This window comes from Excalfactoria chinensis, chromosome 2, assembly GCF_039878825.1.
Source record: "Excalfactoria chinensis isolate bCotChi1 chromosome 2, bCotChi1.hap2, whole genome shotgun sequence".
In the NCBI taxonomy this organism is placed as follows: domain Eukaryota; kingdom Metazoa; phylum Chordata; class Aves; order Galliformes; family Phasianidae; genus Excalfactoria; species Excalfactoria chinensis.
This window is the reverse complement of record NC_092826.1, coordinates 62,406,697-62,429,100: the sequence shown is the minus strand read 5'-3', so window position 1 is coordinate 62,429,100 and position 22,404 is coordinate 62,406,697. Positions and strand designations below refer to the sequence as shown.

Genomic DNA, 22,404 nt, shown 5'->3' with positions numbered 1-22,404 from the left:
TTGAAGGTGAAGGCTCATAAGGAAGAACTACATACAGACGTCACGTGACTTAGTAATTAGGCAATAAACCAGCAGAGGAAATTCACTATAAACATAAAAATATACACAGGAGAATAAAGCTATTTAAATTGGAAACGTGCAATGAGTTGACCATTATTATTCAGGAAAAGAGACCTTGAGGTCATGACAGACAGATTACGGAAACATATGCTTAGTGCTCAGAAGCAGTCAAACAGAAAAAATCAATTATTGGAAAAGGAATAGAGAACACAACAGAGAATATTTGCAGCTTTGAAACCTATAGACTGCCTGCACTTCATGTATCATGTACATTTTGTGCCCTCCCACTCAAAGAAGGCACCGAAGAGCTGAAAATGTTCCAAACAGCACAAAAAAACCTCCGCAACACCAGAATACAAGTATCATCTTCTATATAGGAAATACTTAAGAAGCAAACTAGAGTTCTTGAGTCTAGAAACAGGAATATTTAAGATTGAATGCAGCGGGTGGGTCTTCATCTCTCCAAAATACAAAAACCAAAAAGCATCAGATAAGAGCTAGAAAGGAGTCAGACTGCAAACAAGGCTATTGAGGTGTGCCTTCACATGCATGATTCAGCTTGAAGAAGTTCTGGTTGGAGGATGCTGTGGCTTGTTCAAGGGTTACCAGAGACAAATGCACTGAACCTACCAAAAGCTACTGAATGCACAAGAAATCAACTTTGGATCACCAAGTGCTGGCTTCACAAGTGGAGGTGGACTGGGAGAATACCAAGAAGCACCATCCTGTATAGTTGCCCTATTCACTGCCTTCCCTCGCATCTGCTTTCAGCTCCCACTGAGGATGGAGCATTGGGTTAAACAGCCTGACCCCGTATGGCCAGCCTTACATTCTTCCTCCTGTGTGGGAAAGCACATGCTTTTTTTGAGTAACGATGGAATTGACAGAATCACAGAAACCAGAACCAGAAACATTCTTGAGAGGTCATCTAATCAGCTCTCCTGTCTCTTGGCAGAATCCCTTGTGCTTGATCTTCTGTGGCAGATGTCTCACCTTTTTTTTTTCCAAAATGTTCAAAAGCAAGCTATTCTACTGCAAAATTGGCCTTGTTTGGAAAAAAAAAGAAAAACAAAACCAAAAAACTCCTTCTTGTAATATAGCCTGAATGCTGCAAAATCAATCCCCTTGTTTCTTCATTATGCAGACGTGGAGAGAGTTCTCCTTGGACCACCTTCTTACAGTGGTTTTCTATATCCTTGGACCTAAGGTTATCTAGGAGTATGTCTGAGTCCTTCTGGGCTAATTATCCAACTATGAGACAAACAGGTTCCCACTATTCTGGGTGGCTCAACAGCAGAGCTCAAAGGGCTGTAGTGAAAGGGGCCACAGCTGGACAAGTCACCAGCCGTGTTCCACAGGGCTCATTTTTAGGTCCAGTTCTGCTCCACATTTTTATCAATGTGTTGGCGCAGGCTCGGAATGCATCCTCAACATGTTTGCTTTTGATATTAAACTGAGAGGTGCTGATGACTCTCTGGAGAGATGAGAGGCCTTGCAGAGTCATCTGGATAGATTGGAGCACTAGGCAATTAGCACTGGCAGGAAGTTCAACAAAGGAAAATAGCTGAAACAACTCAAAAAGAAAGTGGTGGGTGCTGGTGACAGCAAGCTAGCTGTGTGCCCTGGCAGGGAAGAGGACAAACCGCATTTTGGGATGCATTAAAACACAGCTGGTCAAATAGGTGATTTTCTCACTGTATTTAGAATTGCATAGCCCACCCGGATTACTGCGTGCAGTTCTGAGTTCCACAATTTTAAAGGGATATTAAGGTCCTTCAAAGCATACAGAAAAGGACAGTAACATTGGTAACAGGGATGGAAGGCACGTCCTATGAGGAGAGGCTGAGGGCACTCAGACTGCCCAGTCTGGAGAGGCTGAGAGACCTCATTACTTTCTGCAGCTCCGTGAAGGGAAGCAGGATGAAGTGCTGGGATGCGACCTGGTCACTGATAGCAGGACAGGAATGGCACAAATCTGCCAGGCAGGGTCAGGCTGGGCATTAGGAAAAGTTCATTTACCACGAGGGTGGTCAAACACTGAAGCAGGCTTCCTGGAGAGCTGGCTGGTGCCCTCATGCTCAAGAGAAATTTGAACAACACCCGCATTAATATGCTTTCACTTTTGACTCATCCTGGTCAGTCAGTGAACTAGATGATCTTTGAAGATCCCTTTCAATAGAACTAGTCTATTTGATTTTACCTACTAAAACCTTGAAGAAAAAAAAAACCAACAAAATCCAAGCTCTCTCACAGTGCAGTCAATCACTCATTGAAAGAAAATGAATAAATAACAGTGTTCCTCAACCAACTTGACTGCATCACAGTAAGTACCAGAACAGATTCTTCTAGTGTGGTCATGACCAGTAAAAATTACACTTACAGTGCAGCTAGTCTATAAAGAATAGCCTATACAGCTCAATAAATTGAGATCATTTACAATGGGCATAGAGACCAGTTCACTCCTTATTTTTCTGTAGAAATCTTCAGTGTCCATCTCCTCCTCATGCCACACACATCCAAAATTCTCCATCCCTGCTCACAGATCAAGCTTGCCAGACCTCAGCTCTTTTTCCTTCAAGAAAGATATGAAAGGTTTGGAGAGGGTCCAGCTGTGTAACGCCCAAAGCTAGACACAACATTCAAATTGAGCCTAACCAAAGCTTTGACAAGTGAAAGGATTACAGCATGTGCCTTGCAGGCTTCCTGTTGGTGCCACGTGCATGTCTCCAGGCACTGCAGTATTGGTGATTCGTATTCAGCTCAGGCTTAGTTCATTCAGGCTCTCTGATGCCTTCTATTGCAACTCTCATCTACTCATTTTAATCCCCAGCCCATGATTAATACAGTTCCAATATTTTTTTTGTCTAGTAGAACATCATATTTTTTTCCCCAAAAGGCATATCACAGAAATTACGTTGATTCCAAGCAGTAAAAGCTTGCTTCTCTTGCTAACCTCCCACACAGACCCTACAGATTTCCCAGGATCAACAGATTAGATTCTTAAACCACAGGCTGTAAAAATAAAGTATGAATTTATGTTTGTCAAAACCAACAGAACTAAATTGTCTATAAATTCTAACCCTATGCTGTAGCTACGGCCTTCTCTAAACTTGGTATCATCTGCAAATTAAAAGGTTTGAAGTTCTTTTGTTGTTATTTTTCCTACCGTATCATCTGGTTTGCACAGCAGCACTCAGCAGACTCTCTCTCTCTCTCACAGACCTTGGTTGAGACCTTGGGTACAATATCATCAGTTCTGCACATGCCAGAGAGTAGCTTATCTAGCACCTGAATTCTTAGTTTGCACTTGGAAAAAAACAAAACTAAAAGCGAGTCTTAGCTCCAAAACAAGATGTTATCGTGTATATGTCAGCTTTCAGTTGTTGGGGTTTTTTTGTGGGTTTTTTCTTGTATACCAAGTTGGTATACAAGCAAATGCTACTCAATAAGTAGAAGTGGTAGAACATGAGAAGGCTTGCTCTAACAAGTAGAGATGTATGAGCTAATTCCTGTGAGTAGTTTATGCAGCGACCTCGACTCCTGTTAACAAATTCCAGAGGACACTTATATTGCTGTAAATTTATCCTTTATTTAGGAATATTAATAAACTTGTTATATGACCCTACTCACTCTCCAGATTGCTTGCAAACTATTTGCAACCCCATGTAGATCTTACGTTCACAAATCAGATTACTTAATTAGTCCACATGTTTTTTAGTTCACAAACCCGCAGTGTTTTCAAGCCCTGGCATTAAAGATTATGCAAACGAGCATCGTGCCATTTTTATCTCTCTCAGCCGACTATTTCAGAAATCAGGAACTTATTCACGTGCGTCAACTACAGACAACACTCACCATGTGTTCTGAATGCAAACTAAATGAGGAAACTCCTAACCAATTTTTACTTTCAGAAGGATGAGATTTAATCCAACCTGATAAATCAGTCTTTAAATTCTTTGAGGCAGACTGAAAATTTGCTAAATATCCCATAATAGATAATTACCTGGGATGTACAGGATACAGGGCTCCGCAATGCCAGGTTTTCTTATTGCACACTCTAAGCAAATAGAACCGTGCTTCAAACCAAACACTATGTCAATTTTTCCCATTGACTTCTACCCTTCCACTGTGAAATCTCCATTGAATGTAATCTCTTGCTTTAGAAGTACCTTGCCTACACAGTATTTCAGTTAAGCTTGCCAGAGCTAGCACACATACAATTCTTGGCCAGAATTCCACACTTCACGTATCTCCACTGGTAAACGGCAAAGGTGCAGCCAGAATAACTTTTCTAAGTTAGTTGCAAATAATAATAACTCAAATGAAGTACAACTAAAATCTATACAGAAGGGCATTTTGAATCTCTCCTCCTACTGCTCATTTCTGATGCATCAAATTCATCTGATTTAAAGGTAATCTTGGGAAGGACTTGGAAAAATGGCACAAAAGGCATTTCCAAAGAACACGTTTCTCTTCTTGCGCTACTGCAAATACAGAAATGGCTTTCTGAAAGCTTCTAACAGGAAGATTACACTGAATGTTAGATATTTGATGTGTGCTGGAAAAGGTCTTTAATATTACAAAAGTAGAGTCCTTAATCCAAGGTTCAAATGCCTATTTTAAAGGCATTTGGCATTATATTTAAACAAAGCTAGTGCAGTCCCTGCAGCTGCAAATTGCAGGGAACAAATGCAAATCACAAGAGTTCACGCTGCAAGCTCTGAAAAGTCATCAAAGCCTCCGAGTACTTTTAAAGAACAACGTATAAAATGCCACAAGACCTCACAAGCTACCCTGCAGGAATCCATCGCTTTTTACCTGCTAGAGCGGTGAAGCTAAGAACTTCAATCCTTTCTTATTCCAGAGCCTCTATGAAAATGCAAATAAGCACCCCAGTACACAGATATGCCATTAAAAGGAAAGAAACAGCCATACATTTTCTACAAATTTAATTGAAACTTAAGTTACAAATTACATCCCAAACTGCATCTATGCCGTGCCAATGAAGATGGATAAATTAACAGAGAAGTTTTGTGATGCTGTTGCCAGGAGACATTGATGGTAAGAAAGAAAAAGAACTATAATCACCTGATATTTCTCAGCTGCCACAACTCGTACAGTGAATTCAACTTGAAATAATACCTCCCATCTAGAGGGAAGTTATCCCTATTCTGTTGATACAAAATTACGTGCAGGAGGAGGTTATATAAGATTTTTTAAAACCTTCCTTTTAATTCAGTAGCGTACAAAGGGATTATGTACACTCGATCACCATTTTGGATACCTAGTAATTTTACAAATTGAAATGCAGGTTAGAAAATAAAAGAACGTAATGTAGAAGGCTGAACCAGTGAAGCTGCAGATGATTGCCTTTTAAACCTCTCATTTTTCTAGTAGTACAGAAGTAAGACTAGTAGGAATGTCACAAGCCAAACAATCAAGTGGGATATAAATTAATTCCTGAAAGAGATCTAATTTTAAAGCTTGGAATGGAATAAATTAACACTTGCAGAAAGTGACCACCTTCTTTTGATTGAGCAGAAGAGTACCAGCGTGTTTAATTCAAAGGCATTTGCTCCTGTGCAACCTGAACGTGGCCATCTGAGGATGGTACTTAGAATCATAGAATCATTCAGATTGGAGAAGATCTTAAAGATCATCAAGTCCTACCACAACCTGACTGTATCACCCTAACAACACTCTGCTAAATCACGTCCCTGAGCACCACATCCAAACGGTTTTTAAACAGATCCAGGGATGGTGACTCAACCACCTCTCTGGGGAGCCCATTCCAGTGAAGTTACACCACAATATCCACGTTCTCCACTCTACTTTTGGGCTGCCCTAACTCAGTTTTCTTAAAGCTTTTGCCCCTCGTTGCTTTCTTCTTCCCATTAAGAAGAAATTTCTTAGTTGTCCAATTCTGAGGCATCAGCACCCTACACGTGCCACAACACTACCAGATGTTATCCCCCGGCCACAAGGAGGAAGCTGTCTGCAGTAACTTTTCATCAAGTCAAAGGGCAGGGAGGTGTGTGTTATACAGGATAAAATATTCCAAAGGAAAAAAACCTGATTCCCAAAGCCTGAGAGTTTCTTTCCTAATTTCTAAGGCTCCAAAGTCCTTTTTCTTTCCCCTCACATATTACTGAGAGAGGTACAAGAAAACTTTCCACTCCACTGAAATTATTACTAAGAGGCAGGTGAGAACTGCTCACATGCAGGGTTACTGCTGAGTTGGATTTGATTTTCTTATTAGCAAGGCAGTAAACAACAACACAGACCTTGCAGGATGAGTTGCAGGAGGTGGTGCTCACCTTCAGCCAGGCTCAGAGCAAGCAGCAGGAAGAGCCACGTCATACTCAGCTAAACCAACAACCGCAATTTGCACTTCTGCAGGCGAGCCCTCACCTGCAGGACAAAGCAGCTACCCACTGAAGTGTGCAGAAGGTACACCAGCTACACATTGCATGTCATCACAGGGCTGCGTGCAGGCAGGAACTCAGGGCCTGAGCAGAAGGGAGCCTCACTATGTCAGAGCCCTGCTGGCACCCCCATTCCACCACTCATCCCCTGTGGACATTCTCAACAGTGACACTGCCATTACTGCTATCTTCCAATGAGTTATGGGCCTGCTGGGATTTTACAGCCTTCGGTACCTTATAGAATTGCACTGCACTCAGTACTGCTGCGATTCCCATGGGCCTTCTAATTTCGTTGTTAGTAAATTGATTGATAAAAATGGGCATAGATAAGGAAGTGCTTGACTGCATACTACTTAAAAACTTCCACTGATGCAGCCACATTAGTTCTCTGCATGATTCACGTGCAACCATCTACTCTACAGCAGCATTAAAGATGCTCCTCTCTGTAGGAGCATTCCTATGATGCTTTCTTTTTAAAAGTGCACGCCTGCGGGCTGAGAACACAGCACATGCGTGGGAAAAAGAAGGGACTCAGCCCTGGGAATCAAATATAAGGCTGACTAAGACAAGACCAACACTGAGCACACAGCTGAGCAGCTTTGGATTTGTCAGGGGATACAACTCCCTTGCAATTGCCAGCACCCCTGCTAACATCAAACTCAGGTCACCATCGTGTGACAAGGTCTGGTATTTGAAGAAGGAAGAAATGCAAACCATGTGGCCCACATCAGCCTAGAATAATCATTAACAGTAAAGACAAACGTAACGATGTCTGTCAGTCTGCTCTTCAATACTGCTCACAGCCTCAGACAGAAAGACAGAAACTACATATTGAGAATAAGACAGGTCTTGGAGGTTGTATGCAGCCTTGATTATGCTCCTGGAAAGCAAATCTTGTCCTGCTTTTCTGTTGCATACACAGGTGCCTGGAGAGCAGCCTGAAAGCTGCCTGAAAGCCCAGGCTTTTGTTCTCGACTCTCTTAGGCCACCTCCATAGCTTTTGTTTTACACAGCGTGGCCTGCCACCCCTACTGTGACCAAGCTCAACGCTTATTACAGCAGAGTCTATAAACGTGACCTAATTTTTATGCTCGAGTGTCAACATCTTGGACCTCTGCCTCTCCAGGGGGCATGCACTGGGTCTCGCACAGCTGCCACTACAAACCTAAAGGTCAGGTGTTGCACAGAGATAGCTAAATAAATAAATAAAGGTTGTGAGTTGAACACTAACTTGAATGCAGGTGCACGGACACATAAAATAAGCTAAAAATCAGCTTATTGGCTGTCAAGCAGCTAGAGAGCTGTTTGCAACCTACTGCCACTGACCAGTTCTCTGAGGTAGAGTACAAAGCAGCACAGGAAATAAGAGGGCTCCCAGTGCCCTTGGAAAAGCACTCCTAAGCAACATGCATCTGTTGTAATACACTGCTCCATCGCTAAGCCACTCCAGATTCCAAAGGAGAGGAAAAGTTGCTGGACTGAGTCACTCTCCACATTACAACAGGATGTTGTGCTGCATGTCTGCCTGCTTGGGAGCAAGCACATTTCTAGCAGTAGGAGTTACTCAGAGAGGCATTCACTATCTGTTATCTGTGGTTATAGAGTGGAAAACGCAACAAAAACCGTAGTTATCTGCAACTTGCACTTAAAGATCATACGGTGGACAATAACACAGTGTGCTTATCAGAAGGTTTCTTGCAGCTCATCGTTTTAGAATTGAAGGGAACAAGTCAACTGATGCAAATAGAAAAAACAAACAACAAACCATGACATAGTTTCAAGACTCAGCAACCCTCCTCCTGGTCTGAAAGTGCTTTGTGTAACCTTGCCTTGTTTGGTGCAGCCTTAAGACAGGCTGCTTGTGCAGACAGTGCCGTACCCTACACATTAGGCACACAGTTCCTCAGCCCCCTACACAACAGAATCATACAACTGCTCCGGTTGGAAAGATCAAAGATCAAATCACCCAACCTAAGCATACTGCCCTAACAAGCCTCCGCTACATCACGTCCCTGAACACCACAGCTTCCATTCCTCCAGGCTTTACACGGATTTTTTTTGTTACGGCACTTTCCCAAACCACTAACTGCGTCCTTCCTGACGGAACCTCACGGGCAGTCCCGCCTGGAGGTAATAAGGCAGCACCGGGGCGGGAGGCGCTGTGCCACAGCAGTGCCTCTCAGCAGGGCCCGGGCGAGCAGCAGAAGGCTGCGTGCCTCCCCCACAGCTGCCGAACCACAGGGGCTCACACACTCCCGGTGTCGGCCGTTAGAGCCGGGACCTGCCGCCCATCCCCCGCTAACCGTCTCCCTCACAGAGCCGGCCCGAGGTGGGAGTGCGCCTCGATTGCGCATGCCCAGCAACAGCAGCCTCATTGAGGCTGCGCGGCACTGCCGACGGAGGGGGAGGGGGCCGCGCTCTCTGGTTCTTGCCCCGTGCTCGGTCCGGGGGGAAAATGGCGACCCCGAATCCCGCAGCGACCTCATCTCCCGCCGGCGCTCCTTCCCGTAGCAAGAAGCGCCCGGCAAGCCCGGGCACGGGCAGCGGTCCGGCCAAGAAAAAGAAAGCGGCATCGTCGAGCGGCTCGCAGGTAATGCTTACGGGCGGGCAGCGCGCATGTGCCGCGGCCTTTTCCACGCTCCCTCACTCACCGCGCATGCGGAGAACGGTGGGGGCGTGCCCTGCTGCCGGAGCGGTGCCGCGCGGGCCCTGTGCCTTGGCGCTGTGTCCATTGGTAGCGCTGGGGCCGTGTCCCTTTTATGTATACCGGCTGAGCTGCAGGCGAAGCTTTGCCTCGGCTTAGGAGAAGCGGCGTTTAAAATCGCTTCCCCGTTAGCGTAGAGGCCATCCAGTTCATCCTTCGACCCATCCTTCAGCGCCTCAGGGACCACTCAGGGATGTCCACTCAGGGATGGGGCACCACAGCTTCTCTGGACAGCTGTGCCAGCGCCTCACCGCCCTCTCAGTGAAGCATTTCCCAGTGACATCTGGATTACTTCTTCCAGAAGGATTTTGTTAGCATCAAAAAAAAAAGGGCTGGAAAAAGAAATGTCTGCCTTTTATATTTCATCCCATACGTGGTTCTCCTTAGTAATATTTCACGGACCATAATAGTACTGTAGTTGCAAAGCATGCACTGCCTGTTAGGTTGCTTATTTTCACACAAGCCATCAGATCAGGGAAATGTGTATGTATTTTCCTGCAGATCTTCTCTCCAGACAATTGAAAGCCATTGTGCTGATGCCAAGGTGCAGACAGAAACCTTTCCATGGTCTGAATGATGCTCTTGTAACTCTTGTTTTTTTCCCTGTGGCATTTACGTAGTTTATTTTCCTTTTCTGGCACTCTTATCCCCAGGAGAGGCAGTACGAACCACAGTGATTAATGTAGCTAACAAACTGCACTGCAACCATGAAGAATTACTGCCTGGCATGATTGTATTTGACAACTTTTTTCAAGGTCTGTTAGCAATAAGAATCTGGATTTCCAGCATGGAAAAGACTGCTCTGTTTCTCTATGTGTGTATAAACTCCTTTATACTTAACCATCTTCTTCAGCGCTTCAACCTCTAAAACTGTCCTCTGAAGTTCACATCAAACTTAAGCCCATGGGTATCTTCCAGTATTATGAGACAACCCATGATCTCCTACCCAAACTGAGTTTTGATAAACAGTTTTTGCAGTTCTCTCAAGAAATTTCAGTGGAGAAAGGCGTAATTTCTCATTCAAGTCAGCGTACGCATCCACTGACTTCAGCAGCTCAGATCAATCCCATAAGGAGAAGATAAAAAAAATGAGGCTCAGAAAGTGCCTAACCTAAGAAATGGGACAAGAAACAGCTCGTTGATCTTCCTGCTATCACATTCAATGTTGCTGACTAGCTCTGGAGTGAGCCAGTTTGAACAGAAGTGAAATGGAAAATGGGGACTTTGCATTTTTCAGTTAGAAACATTGATCACTGAGTACATTCTTCTTCAGTACCTCATTTAATCTGTGCACTCCAGAAGCTTTACATAGTCCATAGTTAATTGCTGAGTAACGCACTTTTTCTGAGTAAGGAAACCTGTGACACAAGGAAACAGTAATTCTAGCCTGCTGAGCTCTTCAGAATACAGTCTGTCAACAAGCACTTACAGCTCTGTTTTAAAACTATCCAGCTTTTAAGCGGATCAACCAGTTGAGACTAGGTCATCAATGAATTTTGAATACGCCTTCTGAATATATTAATTAATTAACTAGTTAGTTAATCTCTAATGCCACGTGAATAACATCTTTCATTTAGCTGCCTGGTAAGTACACACCCCTAACACACACCACTTGCAGCATAAGTTTGGGTGTAGTAGTTGGTACTCTTCGGACTGTTCAGTTTCCTAAGTAACTTCTTTGATATTTTTAACAGCTTTATATAGTCTCATTTCAGCCTTTCAGGTGCCAAATATATCATGCTTTAGCTCGGCATGCTATGGTTTCTATTTTAAACAAACTGACATTGTGAAACAAATGGGAAAATAGTGAATTATTTCCTTGGTTAATTAGCAAACTATAGGTAAGAGGATCCCTACCAAGAGGTCTCTTCGTACCTGCAAGGTCAGCTTAGGATCTGAGAACTCTATTCATGTACTCTAAAGTACATTGTACGCTTTTGGCCTTTACATTAACTGGTAACTTCTGCATGGCTTACTTCAAAATACATTTCATGCTGCCAATTTAGAGTTTCCTCACATCTGTGATTCCGTCACTGAAATAAAACAAAACTGTTTCCTTTCAGCATGACTTCCGCAAGATGCATTACCTTGCTCTTCTCTAATAAGCTTCTTGTCACAAGTAGCTATCAGCAGAGTGCTCACACTGAAGGATGTGCTGGTAGGATAAAACTGTAGAATTCAAAGAATCACCCAAAATGAGCTATTTTTTTTAATAAAACAATTTTGCTTGAGTGTAGTAGCATTGTAATCAGCTAGTTTGAGTTAACTGTGTGTGTACTATATAAGAATGCACAAGGATCACACAGCATGCAGATGTTTTAAACCCAGTTTTGATGATGTTTCTCTGACACATGGTCTAGCATATGAGTTACTACTTTCTGGAAGATGCACTTTTTGAGGCATTAGTAAGTAACATTCTTTGGAGTTTGTATGACTTACCGGCCCAAAGGTATTGAGTCATGTTTGCTTTGGAAGAACATTGCCCATAGGGCGTGTAGGTCACGTCTACAGAAGGAGACACACGCTTTTGGGATACAAAGCCTGTATTTACCAAACGTAAAATTAAAAATGAGTTTACAGGAAACCACGATTGCAGATCGATTACATCATTTCTATTCGCCTTGCACAATTATTCCTCCCATGTGGTTGTGCCTCTGAAAAATACCTCAGTCTTTGCTGCAGCAAATGATTTTTAATGTTGAGGATTATTATGTATATTAAAATATTAACCTCAGGTGTGAAAACCAGTGCTGTTTTTTGGCTTATGTAGCACCATTCGCTTAGATGTCTTTGCCCAATGATTTCCAATAGCTTCTCTGCTGGTTCAGCTCCACCGCTGACAGAAGTAACAGAAGCTCTTGGGCAGACTTGTCTCCAGATCTCTTGTCCTTTTAATTACTATTACTTTACCTGGGGTAGAATGAGTATCTTCAGCACTGATCTAAAAAATGCCACTAATTCCTCTGCCTTAATGTTCACAGCAGTATTTTCACAGAAGTTTAGAGCAACAGGAAGCATCTAAAAGAGCTTATTCTGTGTTAAGATGTGACCAGTGAGCAGAATGCTTGCACCTGACAGCTAACAAGCTTCAAAGACAGAATTTGCATTAAGATAAGAGAGGGACTTGGAAATAATTTTGTCAGAGGACAAAGAAAGAAGATGCGCTAAATGCGGTAAATGCGTATTTGCTTACATGCTTGTGAAACGACTTCATACATGAGTGATGAAGCGCAGTAAATGCCTCACTTGGAGAAAGATATCAAAGTATGTCTCATGTTTTGAACGGACATAAGCTGCTTCTTAAGCTGCAGGAATAAAGCAAGAATGCTCCTGCTTCCTCTCGCCAACTCTGTAGCAAGTTTGGTACAATTTTGAAAGTAATGATTGAACTTCATTCCTCTGCAAGACTTGAGTGGTATTTCTGAGTTACTTACATGATTAAATACATTGATTTTATCTCTGCAAATATTGCAGCACTGCTACTGGAAACCATTTTACGTAACAGTTTCTCATATGTATATTTCACAGTGTCTTCCCTTTTTCTCATTCTGTGCTCCAAAACAGGAGCTCTGCACCAATGTTAGAAAATACAAAAGTCAAAACGGTGTAAGGTTCTCTTAAATAAGCTCCGCTAATGTGCAGCCTTCAAATAAAAGGAGCAGTTCTAAGATAAGCTTAGAATTCCATTTTTTAATGTAAAATGTAACTGAATGATGGTATTTTACATTGTCACCTGAGGATCACCTGATTAGGAGCTGCACTCTCCACAAGACTTATCTATGTTCATATATTAGCATGGCTGCTGTTATGCATTCAGAAGCTAACAATAGAGAGCTTACCCGGGGATATAAATAGCGTGGAATTGGACTCCAAACCATCAGTAAATTTAATCAGTTCTCCTGTTCTGCAGTTTTACCAAGCCTATCACTGTAAGTAGGAAGCCATCAAATCAATTTAAAAATAACTTTGTTTTAAAGAGTCCATTTGATCTGGCTCTAATTTCCTGAAAAATGAGGTTAGGGAAGGATGAGTTTAACCACAGAATCAGGGAGTTTGACTGCAACCACTGCACCAAAGTGCTGCTATCACTGTGTTTCGGGACAAGAACCTCCTGCAATATGGCAGTGTAATAATGATTTGCTGATTCGACGGGAGAAATGAATTGCTTATGAATACAGACCTTGTTTACAGGCCTAACCAGTATAACACTAAAATTACTTTCATAATACTGTCCCCGATGAGACTTTCTGTAACAGGAAAGCATAATTTTCTTTCGTAGCTGAAAATTTAAGAAACAAATTGTGTTTCTCTCCGATCCCTTTGCCCAGAGACAGCAGGACCCTGATACAACACAGTAGTAGGGAGGTGTAAGTACATATGCACGTGCCAGTTTATGAGAAAGCTGTCTTTTCATTATGCTGTTGAGCTTTTCGTTTTGTTTTGTGGGTTTTTTTTCCTGTTTAAACACTTCCCAGCCCTTAATGTTATGACAGTAACAGAAAAAACATGAATTTAACCAATGAACTGGACCCAATCTGAAGCTACTGCTTGCTTCAAACAAAGAAAGACATAATCTGCTCCCAGGGGATGTCAACTCAAACCTAATTAAATTGATTTAAATGGATGAAGAATGCTTTAAATTGGATAAAGAGTAGCTATCAGGATACATTGCAGCCAATTGCTAGGTACTGATAAGAATTCCTGAGGTGAGCTGTTCAGGTTGAGCCACTTGTGTTCTTGTTCACGTTTCTACCCAAGAGTCTTGGCTCTTACAGAATGAACTCATCCATCTGAATCCGTACTGCCTTGCCCTAACAAGAGTTCAAGCAGCAGTGGGCAGGTTGTGATAGCTGTACCATGGACGGGTATCGTAATGAAACATCACACTGCAACATCACCAGACCTTTCCAGAGCATGGAAAATCCCCAGAAATGGCAGATCTCTGAATGAAGCAGATAGGGTCATCGCTTAGATACATCCCTTTTAAACACATATGACCACAAAAACGGTAGTCTGTGTGATACAGCAGACCATGATAAGCTGAAATACGAAGCATCCCTTCTAAGAGGTTTTTTGCACTCTTGTAAGAAACAGTTTGTTTTCAGGCTGTCCACTAATGAGAGCCAGGATTCTCCTGAGGTACTGGTTTCTGTCAGTTGCACATCTGAACTCAAATCAATTAAAAACAGCAGAATCCCTGCAGTCCCCCAGGAGGAAAAACAATAATTAAAAGCAATTAGTGTATTTTGTAGGGAAATGGGTCTAAAGTGTTGCGTGTTTTGTGTTCAGCTTTAAGAAAATGAGGGGATTGATTTATGTAACAATCTGGATTAAAAGGAAGACTGTCAAAGCTGAGAGCTGAGCATTGACTTTGCTTAACGTTTGTCACATACTGAAGGGTACAGAAGATCTGTAATCGTAGCAGCATGTGAATTTCCAAACCAATCTATGCCAGACTCTGAGAACTGTCGGTCCCCCCTACCAAATGGGATTAAATTTGAGATTTAGAATAAACACAGATGTGGGTTTTTTTGTAGAAAGGTAAAAGCATATGGGTATTGATTTGTACTGTGGGCATCAGTGCGCTGCTGTCATGTTATTTACCCATCTCCCTTTATCCTGGCAAGGGAACTTTAGTTTTTCCTTTAGCTAGAAGATAATGGAGAGTCTTTCTGTGATTGCACTCAGTGTCAGGATTGGTAATAAACATACAAGAAGGTTAAAAGAAATCATAAATATGGTTCATTGCTTCTATTGCAAGGAGATAAAACAGAATGGATTATTATTATTATTATTTTGAAAGAACAATCTATAAAACGTTTTACACGTGTACTTTAGCGTGACATTTTGTCTGAGAGCCAGTGCTCCTGAAAGGCAATCTGAGGGGCCAGTCAGCACATTACAAGGTTCAGGTTAACCAAAGAAAACTTGCAATAATTTAACTAAGTAGTGCAGGTTAGAACAGCTGTCAGCCCGTTTTTCATGTTTTTGTGAGGTGTAATGCTCATGGTAGATAATATTTCAGTTCTTGCCTTAGCAGTGCATTGGCAGTGCGGTTATACAAACAGCAATGCAGCTATATAAATGTATTAATTTTTTATTAGAAAGGCTAATAGAGATATTAATTTGGTAGCACGGCAGTGTTTTGAACACATTTTTAAGCATTCCAAGAACACTGAATTGAGACATTGTCAGTTTATTTTGGCTTAGAGCTGTAGAAAGCCGTAAAAATTGTGACACTGCATTGCAAAATATACCCTGCCCTCACAGCAGCATTCATATCCATCAACAGCACGTCTTGTCTCCCTGGAAAGCACACCTACAATTTTGGGAGGCACAGTTAACCAGCCTAGTAATTTATCTTGATATAAAGGAGAGAGGCCCAGTCTCCTGCCTTCTTCACATCTCCCCACCCCCACAGCGTTGCCAGCTTCACACCAGGCCTGAGGGGCCCTCAGCAGCACTTAGCAGACTTTCCCTTCTCCTAGAATGTGCTCTGTGTCTCTGCTGCCTTGGTGAGCTGTGCTGGTTCGCAGGGGATCTGTTAGGCAGGAGCTAACATGGGGAAGAAGTTGGACCATGCAGGAAAAGCAAACAACAACAACAAAACACTTCTTCCATTACAAGTGAACTTTTGCCTGAGCTTGGAGATTCTTAACTGCGGGTTTCACTAGTTTACCTTAACAAACTATGAGGAAACTGCAGCAGTTCAAGATCTGACTCAGCAGATACTGTGCCTGTGCCTATGGAGGGGCAGAGAGGACAAAGCTTCAGCTGCCTTATTGCTTGCTTATCAGCCCCGTAGAGGTGATTCTGTGCCATCCAGCAATCAATGTGGAATGCCACCAAAATATGCTAGAGAGAAATGCTAGGACTGGGTCCTGATGCTGCTTCTCCCTGAAGATTTAGGCAACTTTTTCCACTTGGATTCAGAACCATGTACATCTGCCTTTCCAAAGGCCAATAGTAAGTCCTTTCGTTCAAAAGCAGAACAGAAGTCACGCTCAGGGCACTGTTACTTGCTTTTTTTCTATGAGGTATCCTTCCAGCTGCTTGCTGGATCCCCCACATGAAGTTAGTTCTGTTCCTGCCTCTGCCCCAGGGGACTCAGAGCCCCTTTTTCCACACACACACCCTAACCGCCAGGCTAGGAGCCAGTCTGGTGCAGTGGGAGAGGCATGGAAATGTTTCCTCCTCTGCAGCTGAGGATGGACATTTTGTTTGTTCCAAAGAGAATGACTGCATAGTCTGGTATTGAGTTGTCAGAATGGCCTCTTTTATGTATTTTTTTTTTCTGCTTATGTATTTCATAATGTTTTTGTTGTTGTTTTTTTTTTAATAAAAAAAAAAGCTAGGTAGACATGCCATCTAATAACAAGTATTTATGTTGTAATAAGAATGTATAACTGTTATTCCAAGACAAATTTGTAATGGATAAGGAGGAAATCATTTTGTGAGTAATATCTAATTAAACTATAGCATAGACGTAGATGAAGCCCCTGTGTTTGTAAGGGTGCTGTGTGCTATATCACTACAGCCTTATTTGCTGCTTCTACAGATTTATGCATTTCCAAGGTAATAAAAGAGTGAGAAGATGGGTAGGAAAGGCTGAGACGCCTACAATAGTTTCTGTATAAGTTTGAGAAGGTATACAATTATGGATATTGTCAACAAAGTGGTAGAGGTGGTAAAATCAAACAACCTTCCAAGCATACAGCAATTCAGCAACTTCCAAACCTGATTACAGTGTGAGAACAATTGCTTAGAGTGTAGTTAGGTAGTCAGTTAGACCATCTTTGGAGTAAAGGTTAGTGGCATCCCAGGAGCACAGGGGATGTTAATCAGGGAAGGGAGGGAGTGTTAGGAAAGTACTTGTCATCCGTGAGGAAGAAGGGTGTTAAAACCCTGTGTACAACCGTATGTATGTTATGCGACTTTAAAAAATCTCTCTTTTTAGTTGTTACGCAGCCCATCCAGAAGCTTGTCTTTATTTTCCAGATAAACAGATGTATTTAATAAAAGATAGCCCCTCTGCCTAGAAACTTTATGCCCAGAAACCATCAAGACTACAGCGAAATACTGCTGAAATAGAACATGCAGAAATTAGGGCAGTAATTAATGTGAGTTATATGCCTGCTCACAACCAAAAGAGCTTTTTGTTAATAAAAACAGTATTTTCTGTTTTATAGGATATTGGTTTTTTATTAGAGACATGGAAGGCAGCCCAGAGAGCTGTGCTATCACTGTACTTGGAGGTGCTCATGCCACCTGGCTCAAGTTCATTTCTGACTCTGCCTAGAGGAGGAGGTGGGTTGGCCGCCTCCCAAGGTCCCCTCCAGCCTCATCATGCTGTGATTCAGTGAGCATCTCCTTTCACACACCTGGTTTATGTGATAAAGATGGGTCCATCTTCTCCCTGGACGTGCAGTCCTACACTCCTTTAATAGCTCGCTCTGGATACTGCAGTTGTACTGCAACTTCCCCCACAGTGTCTTAATGAAACCCCAGACCCAATGACTATGTTTTGTTATTATTATTCTTCCTTCACTGCAACAATACTTTGCTAGAACTGCTTTGCTCTTTGAGGAACAGCACAGTATTCTTACAGATAGGTTACCTGTAAAAGTCAAGACACCCAAACAGGAAAACACCATTACACCTTGACATGCTCGCAACACGTTCAGGCCCCTTAGACCTGGTCTGAGGTTGTCAGCTGTGAAAGTCCTTATTCCTTAAGTTAATTACCTTTATTTACTTGGTCTAGAACTAGCAGTGTTCATTTGAGTCTCAAATGATCATTCTTCAATATTCTGCATTGGTCAGAAGTTTGCTTTTAATTTTTGCTACATCCAGTTTGTAGCAGCCAGAATTGGTTTTTGTTGCAGCCATAGAAATATCCTTTTCTCCTCCTTCTGTCTGTCTGTCCAAAAGGGTTTTTTTTGTTGTTATTGTTTTTATTTGCTAGATAACTGATTGTGGAAAACTTCTTAAAAAATCCTGTGAAACCCATCAGAAAATACTAAATACTGTGTTTTTCTCTCACCGGTGATAATGGATGTGATACTAATGTGTTCACTAATTACAGTGTAGTGGGAAAGCCAAGTCTTGTAACAGTTCTGTTTTGCTTTAAATCCAGCAAAATAAGCAGTCAAGATACAAGTTTATATGCGAAACACTAAACTGCTTGACCCTTTCCAGGATGTACCATGGTTCTTCATCTCCAATATATAACAACATATAACAACAAGGTGACTTCTACTGCCACAGAATTACACAACTGAGCAAACAGCCACGGGCTTGTACAAATATTTCTGCAGAAACATTTCAGAAACTTGCTCTGAAATTAGCATTGCTCTCTCCTCCCTTTGCCCTGAGTAGTCTCAGAATAGCATACAATGGACACCTGTATCACCTTTTCATTGGAGTTAAAAACTGCCACATACTGTCTGTTTTGGTACAGTCATCACTATTTTTGTCATTATCCAGTTAAATGTATGTATTTGTAGGATAATGCATCTACAGTTTTGCTTAAGTATGGGAAACTGCTACTCAAAGCAGGACTGCTTGGTGTTGAGGTTGTTAGACCTTTGGAGCATGAAGCACAGTTACTGCTCTCTTGATATCATGTACCTCTAATTGTTTGAAGTTTATAGAAAAAAACACATTAAGTGCACCCTCTGTAAGTCTGCAGATGACACTAAATTGACAGGAAGTGTCAATCTACCTGGGGGTTGGAAGGTGCTACAGGGGATCTGGACAGGTGCTACAGAGGATCTCAGCTGGGCTGAGGCCAATGGGATGAAGTTCAACAGTACCAAGTGTTGGGTCCTGCATTTCAGCTAGAATAACCCCAGGCAACACTACAGACTTGGAGCAGAGTGGCTGGAAGACTGTGGAAAGGCAACGGACCTGGTGGTATTGGTTGATGCTGATCTGAACATGATCCAGCAGTGTGCCCAGATGGCCAAGAAGGCCAGTAACATCCTGGCTTATATCAGAAATAGTTTTGCCAGCAGGAGCAAGGAGGGGGTCATCCCCTATACTCAGTGCTGGTGAGGTTGTACATGGGTTCAGTTTTGGGCCCCTCACTACAAGAAAGTTATTTCTTGTGTGTTCGGAGATGTTTTAAATTTCTTTAGATGTGAATTATTTCACATGCCAATATACCTTTATGATCAGACTAGATGATCTTAATGGTCTCTTCCGACCTTAATGAATGTATGATTCTACCTAACATTTGCCTTTCTGACATCATGTTTCGGTATAAGTCTCAGTATAAGTCCTAAATACCTAGATATAAATGAAAAAAATCTCATGCAAGTAACTTTGGACTGAAGCGTTTGCAGTAAGATGGGTGAGATTTCCTCATGCATTGTGGCAGCAGGAAGTACAGTTAGCAGAAATATAATAGAAATAAAATCAGAACTTTTATATGCTTCAAGTGACAATTAAGACAGACAAAGAGGGCCTACAGGTTGCAAAAAAAAAGGGGGGATAAAAACGTAAAGTTTTGTTATCTGTATCAGTTTATCAGTTAGTCCACAACATACGGATATAAAATTAGAGTATTCTAAATGACACCTATCTATTTTTCCTAAGAAAAATAGGTAAGAGCTCTGAAAGATGGATGCACCTGTCCTTGCTTGAAACAATGCCCTTCCTGGAAGAGAATACTCAAACTTAGTTTCCTGTCAAAATGGATGATGATTTACAGAACAAACTAAAATCAGGAAAGGGAGTATTTTTTGCAGAAGGCAATTGCTTTCTTGTCAGCTGTAGGAGCTGGTATCTCTTTACTTTTCTTGTCTCTGATTCAGGCGCAGGTCAGTGCATGGACTTGGATTCTACTCCCAACTTGACCGAAGTCTGTTATTTGACAGAGGGATTTTGATATGCTTCCTGAGCAGCATTACAGTGAGAAAAGCACATCAGCATATTGTAATCCACCATTTTATTCCCCTGAAGTGCTTTGGCCTTAGCTGTTCTGTAGCAAATGAAGTACTGAAAACTTTAGCATGCAGTTGAGCCAAACTCCTTCACTGAACTTATTTTTTTCTATTAGAGAAAGGAAGGTACTAGCGGTTTTAATAAAAAAAAAAATCAATTGTGATTTGCTCTAATCTTTCTTGCTACTCTATTATTTCCATACATTTTCAGTCATGAGGCCCCATCCGTTTAGATTTCTTTCTTGTGAGGAATCAAAATATTCTGTTAGCTGGGCTCAGTTATATTTGCTCTTGGAGAAAGCATGAATTAACGTGCTTTTTCATTCTATGTACACTAAAATTTTAGCTCCAAAGCTGCTTCAGCATGTCATTCAGCTCATGATTTTGTCTAAGATACACTTTTCTTAATAATCATACAATCATATCATAGAATCGCAGAATGGCCTGGGTTGAAAAGGACCCCGGTGATCATCTAATTTCAACCCCCCTGCTGTGTGCAGGGTCACCAACCACCAGACCAGGCTGCCCAGAGCCACATCCAGCCTGGCCTTGAATGCCTCCAGGGATGGGGCATCCACAACCTCCTTGGGCAACCTGTTCCAGTGTGTCACCACTCTCTGAGTGAAAAACTTCCTCCTAATATCTAACCTAAACCTCCCCTGTCCCAGTATAAAACCATTCCCTCTTTTCCTATTACTGTCCACCCTTGTAAACAGCTGTTCCCCCTCCTGTTTATACATTTCCTTCAAGAATAAAGAAATAAAGAAAACTGATAAAGAAAACTGTCAAACATTACAAAAAAGGAATAGTTTGAGTCCACAAAGTGAAATCTGAAAGTGAGAGTTCCTTTGCAGTTATTTAAGCCGAAGGAAGCTTTGTGGCAAATGCAAATTAAACCTCACTTTTCTGGGATAGCGTGCAGCTATTCACAGTTGTGTCCCAATTACATTTTATTTGAGGCTTTTCCCCATAGAAAATAGTAATATTCTTTTTACCTTAAAATATCTGCAAGGTACAAAACTTGGTCCAAGTTTGGAAGTTTTAAAATGGGAAAATGTGTTTGGCATCTGAAATCTCTTGAGGAGAAATCGAAGCTTTAATTGAAGACTGTTAGTCAGTGGTTGAAAGTTCAGTAATTTTTAAGAGTTTTCCTGGGTATTTTTTTTCATAAGTGAACAGCACCAGTAAAAGGCAGCTCTTGTGTCACAGAATTGCTAGGCCTTTTTCTTCTAGTTTTCCAAGCAATGTTTGAGAGGTAGGAATGTAATTAAAATCTTACCCTCCCTTTGGCTGCATTTTTAATTCTGCATTCAAACCCTCACACAATGTAATAGAGCTTTGCTTCGGGGTGTTTTATACCTCTATCAAAGTGACTAAAGTAATTAGTATTTTATACATTTTGGTAAGTATTTTGTCACTGGAAGCACCAGTGCAGGTGAATGATAATGGTTTGAAGCTCAGGCAGTGACGGGACCCTAAATGGGAATGTCGCCTTTTAATCAAGAGCACTTGGAGTCTATGGTATTGAAATGCCCTACAGAGAACACAGAAAAGCCATCCATCACCTTGTGACAGTCCAATCTTTTAGCACGAGTAAAATTTTATTCAGCCTTTCTAAGGCAGTTGAAACATAAGCTGTTTTAACTCATCTCCAAGCAGCAGCGTGGAAGCATAATGTGAAGATTGCTTTCTGGACGGTGCGTATGTCTTTATTTAGCATCTTTATTGATTTAGCGTGCAGCTGAAACTTTTTCCATGTCCCACTCCCACAGCCCCAACCCCCTTTTCGTACACCAAGTCGGGTGGATTATTTCTGCATGTTAGCTGTATTAATTTGCATCATCCTTTAACTCTTGATGTTCAGCGCAAATACTCAGCAAGTTAGAAGGGAAGAAGTGCTGCCTTCCAGTGGGCAGGTTTCGTGGCACAGGCAGACAAGCTGCTGGACAGGGACTTGGGAGTCACGTGTTCATAAACACTTGGAACTGTAAACTGTTACTGTTATAACCATTCAGACATCTCCTTTAAATTGTGCTAATTTAAATGGTTTTGTTGTCAGACCTTTAGGATTTTCCTTTCGATTACTAGCTGTAGAAACGTGCACCAGGAGCCTTGTCATTCCCATTAAGATGAGTTGGCAACAGTGAAACTCACTGACTTCTCCCAAACTACACTGTGTGTGTGACTGAACACGGTGCCCACTCTACTAGCCAGCTGAAATCAAGAACACTGATCTGCACTGTAGTTCTCTTGTGTTTAGTAAATTGAG

At 41.9% G+C, this 22,404-nt stretch overlaps 2 protein-coding genes across 2 annotated transcripts in view; one reads left to right on the top strand and one right to left on the bottom strand.

The window, feature by feature from the left end:
- Positions 1–9,152, bottom strand: part of GALNT1 (polypeptide N-acetylgalactosaminyltransferase 1) — a 101,461-nt gene extending 92,309 nt beyond the window's left edge. The window contains exon 1 of the mRNA XM_072327736.1: positions 9,087–9,152. The gene's annotated coding sequence lies outside the window, so the exon portion shown is untranslated. The remainder of the gene's footprint in view (positions 1–9,086) is intronic.
- INO80C (INO80 complex subunit C) overlaps positions 8,862–22,404 on the top strand; it is a 33,680-nt gene continuing 20,137 nt past the window's right edge. Inside the window, exon 1 of the mRNA XM_072327738.1 lies at positions 8,862–9,075. Within this exon, the coding sequence (XP_072183839.1) occupies positions 8,941–9,075 (135 nt within the window). The 5' untranslated portion in view covers positions 8,862–8,940. The remainder of the gene's footprint in view (positions 9,076–22,404) is intronic.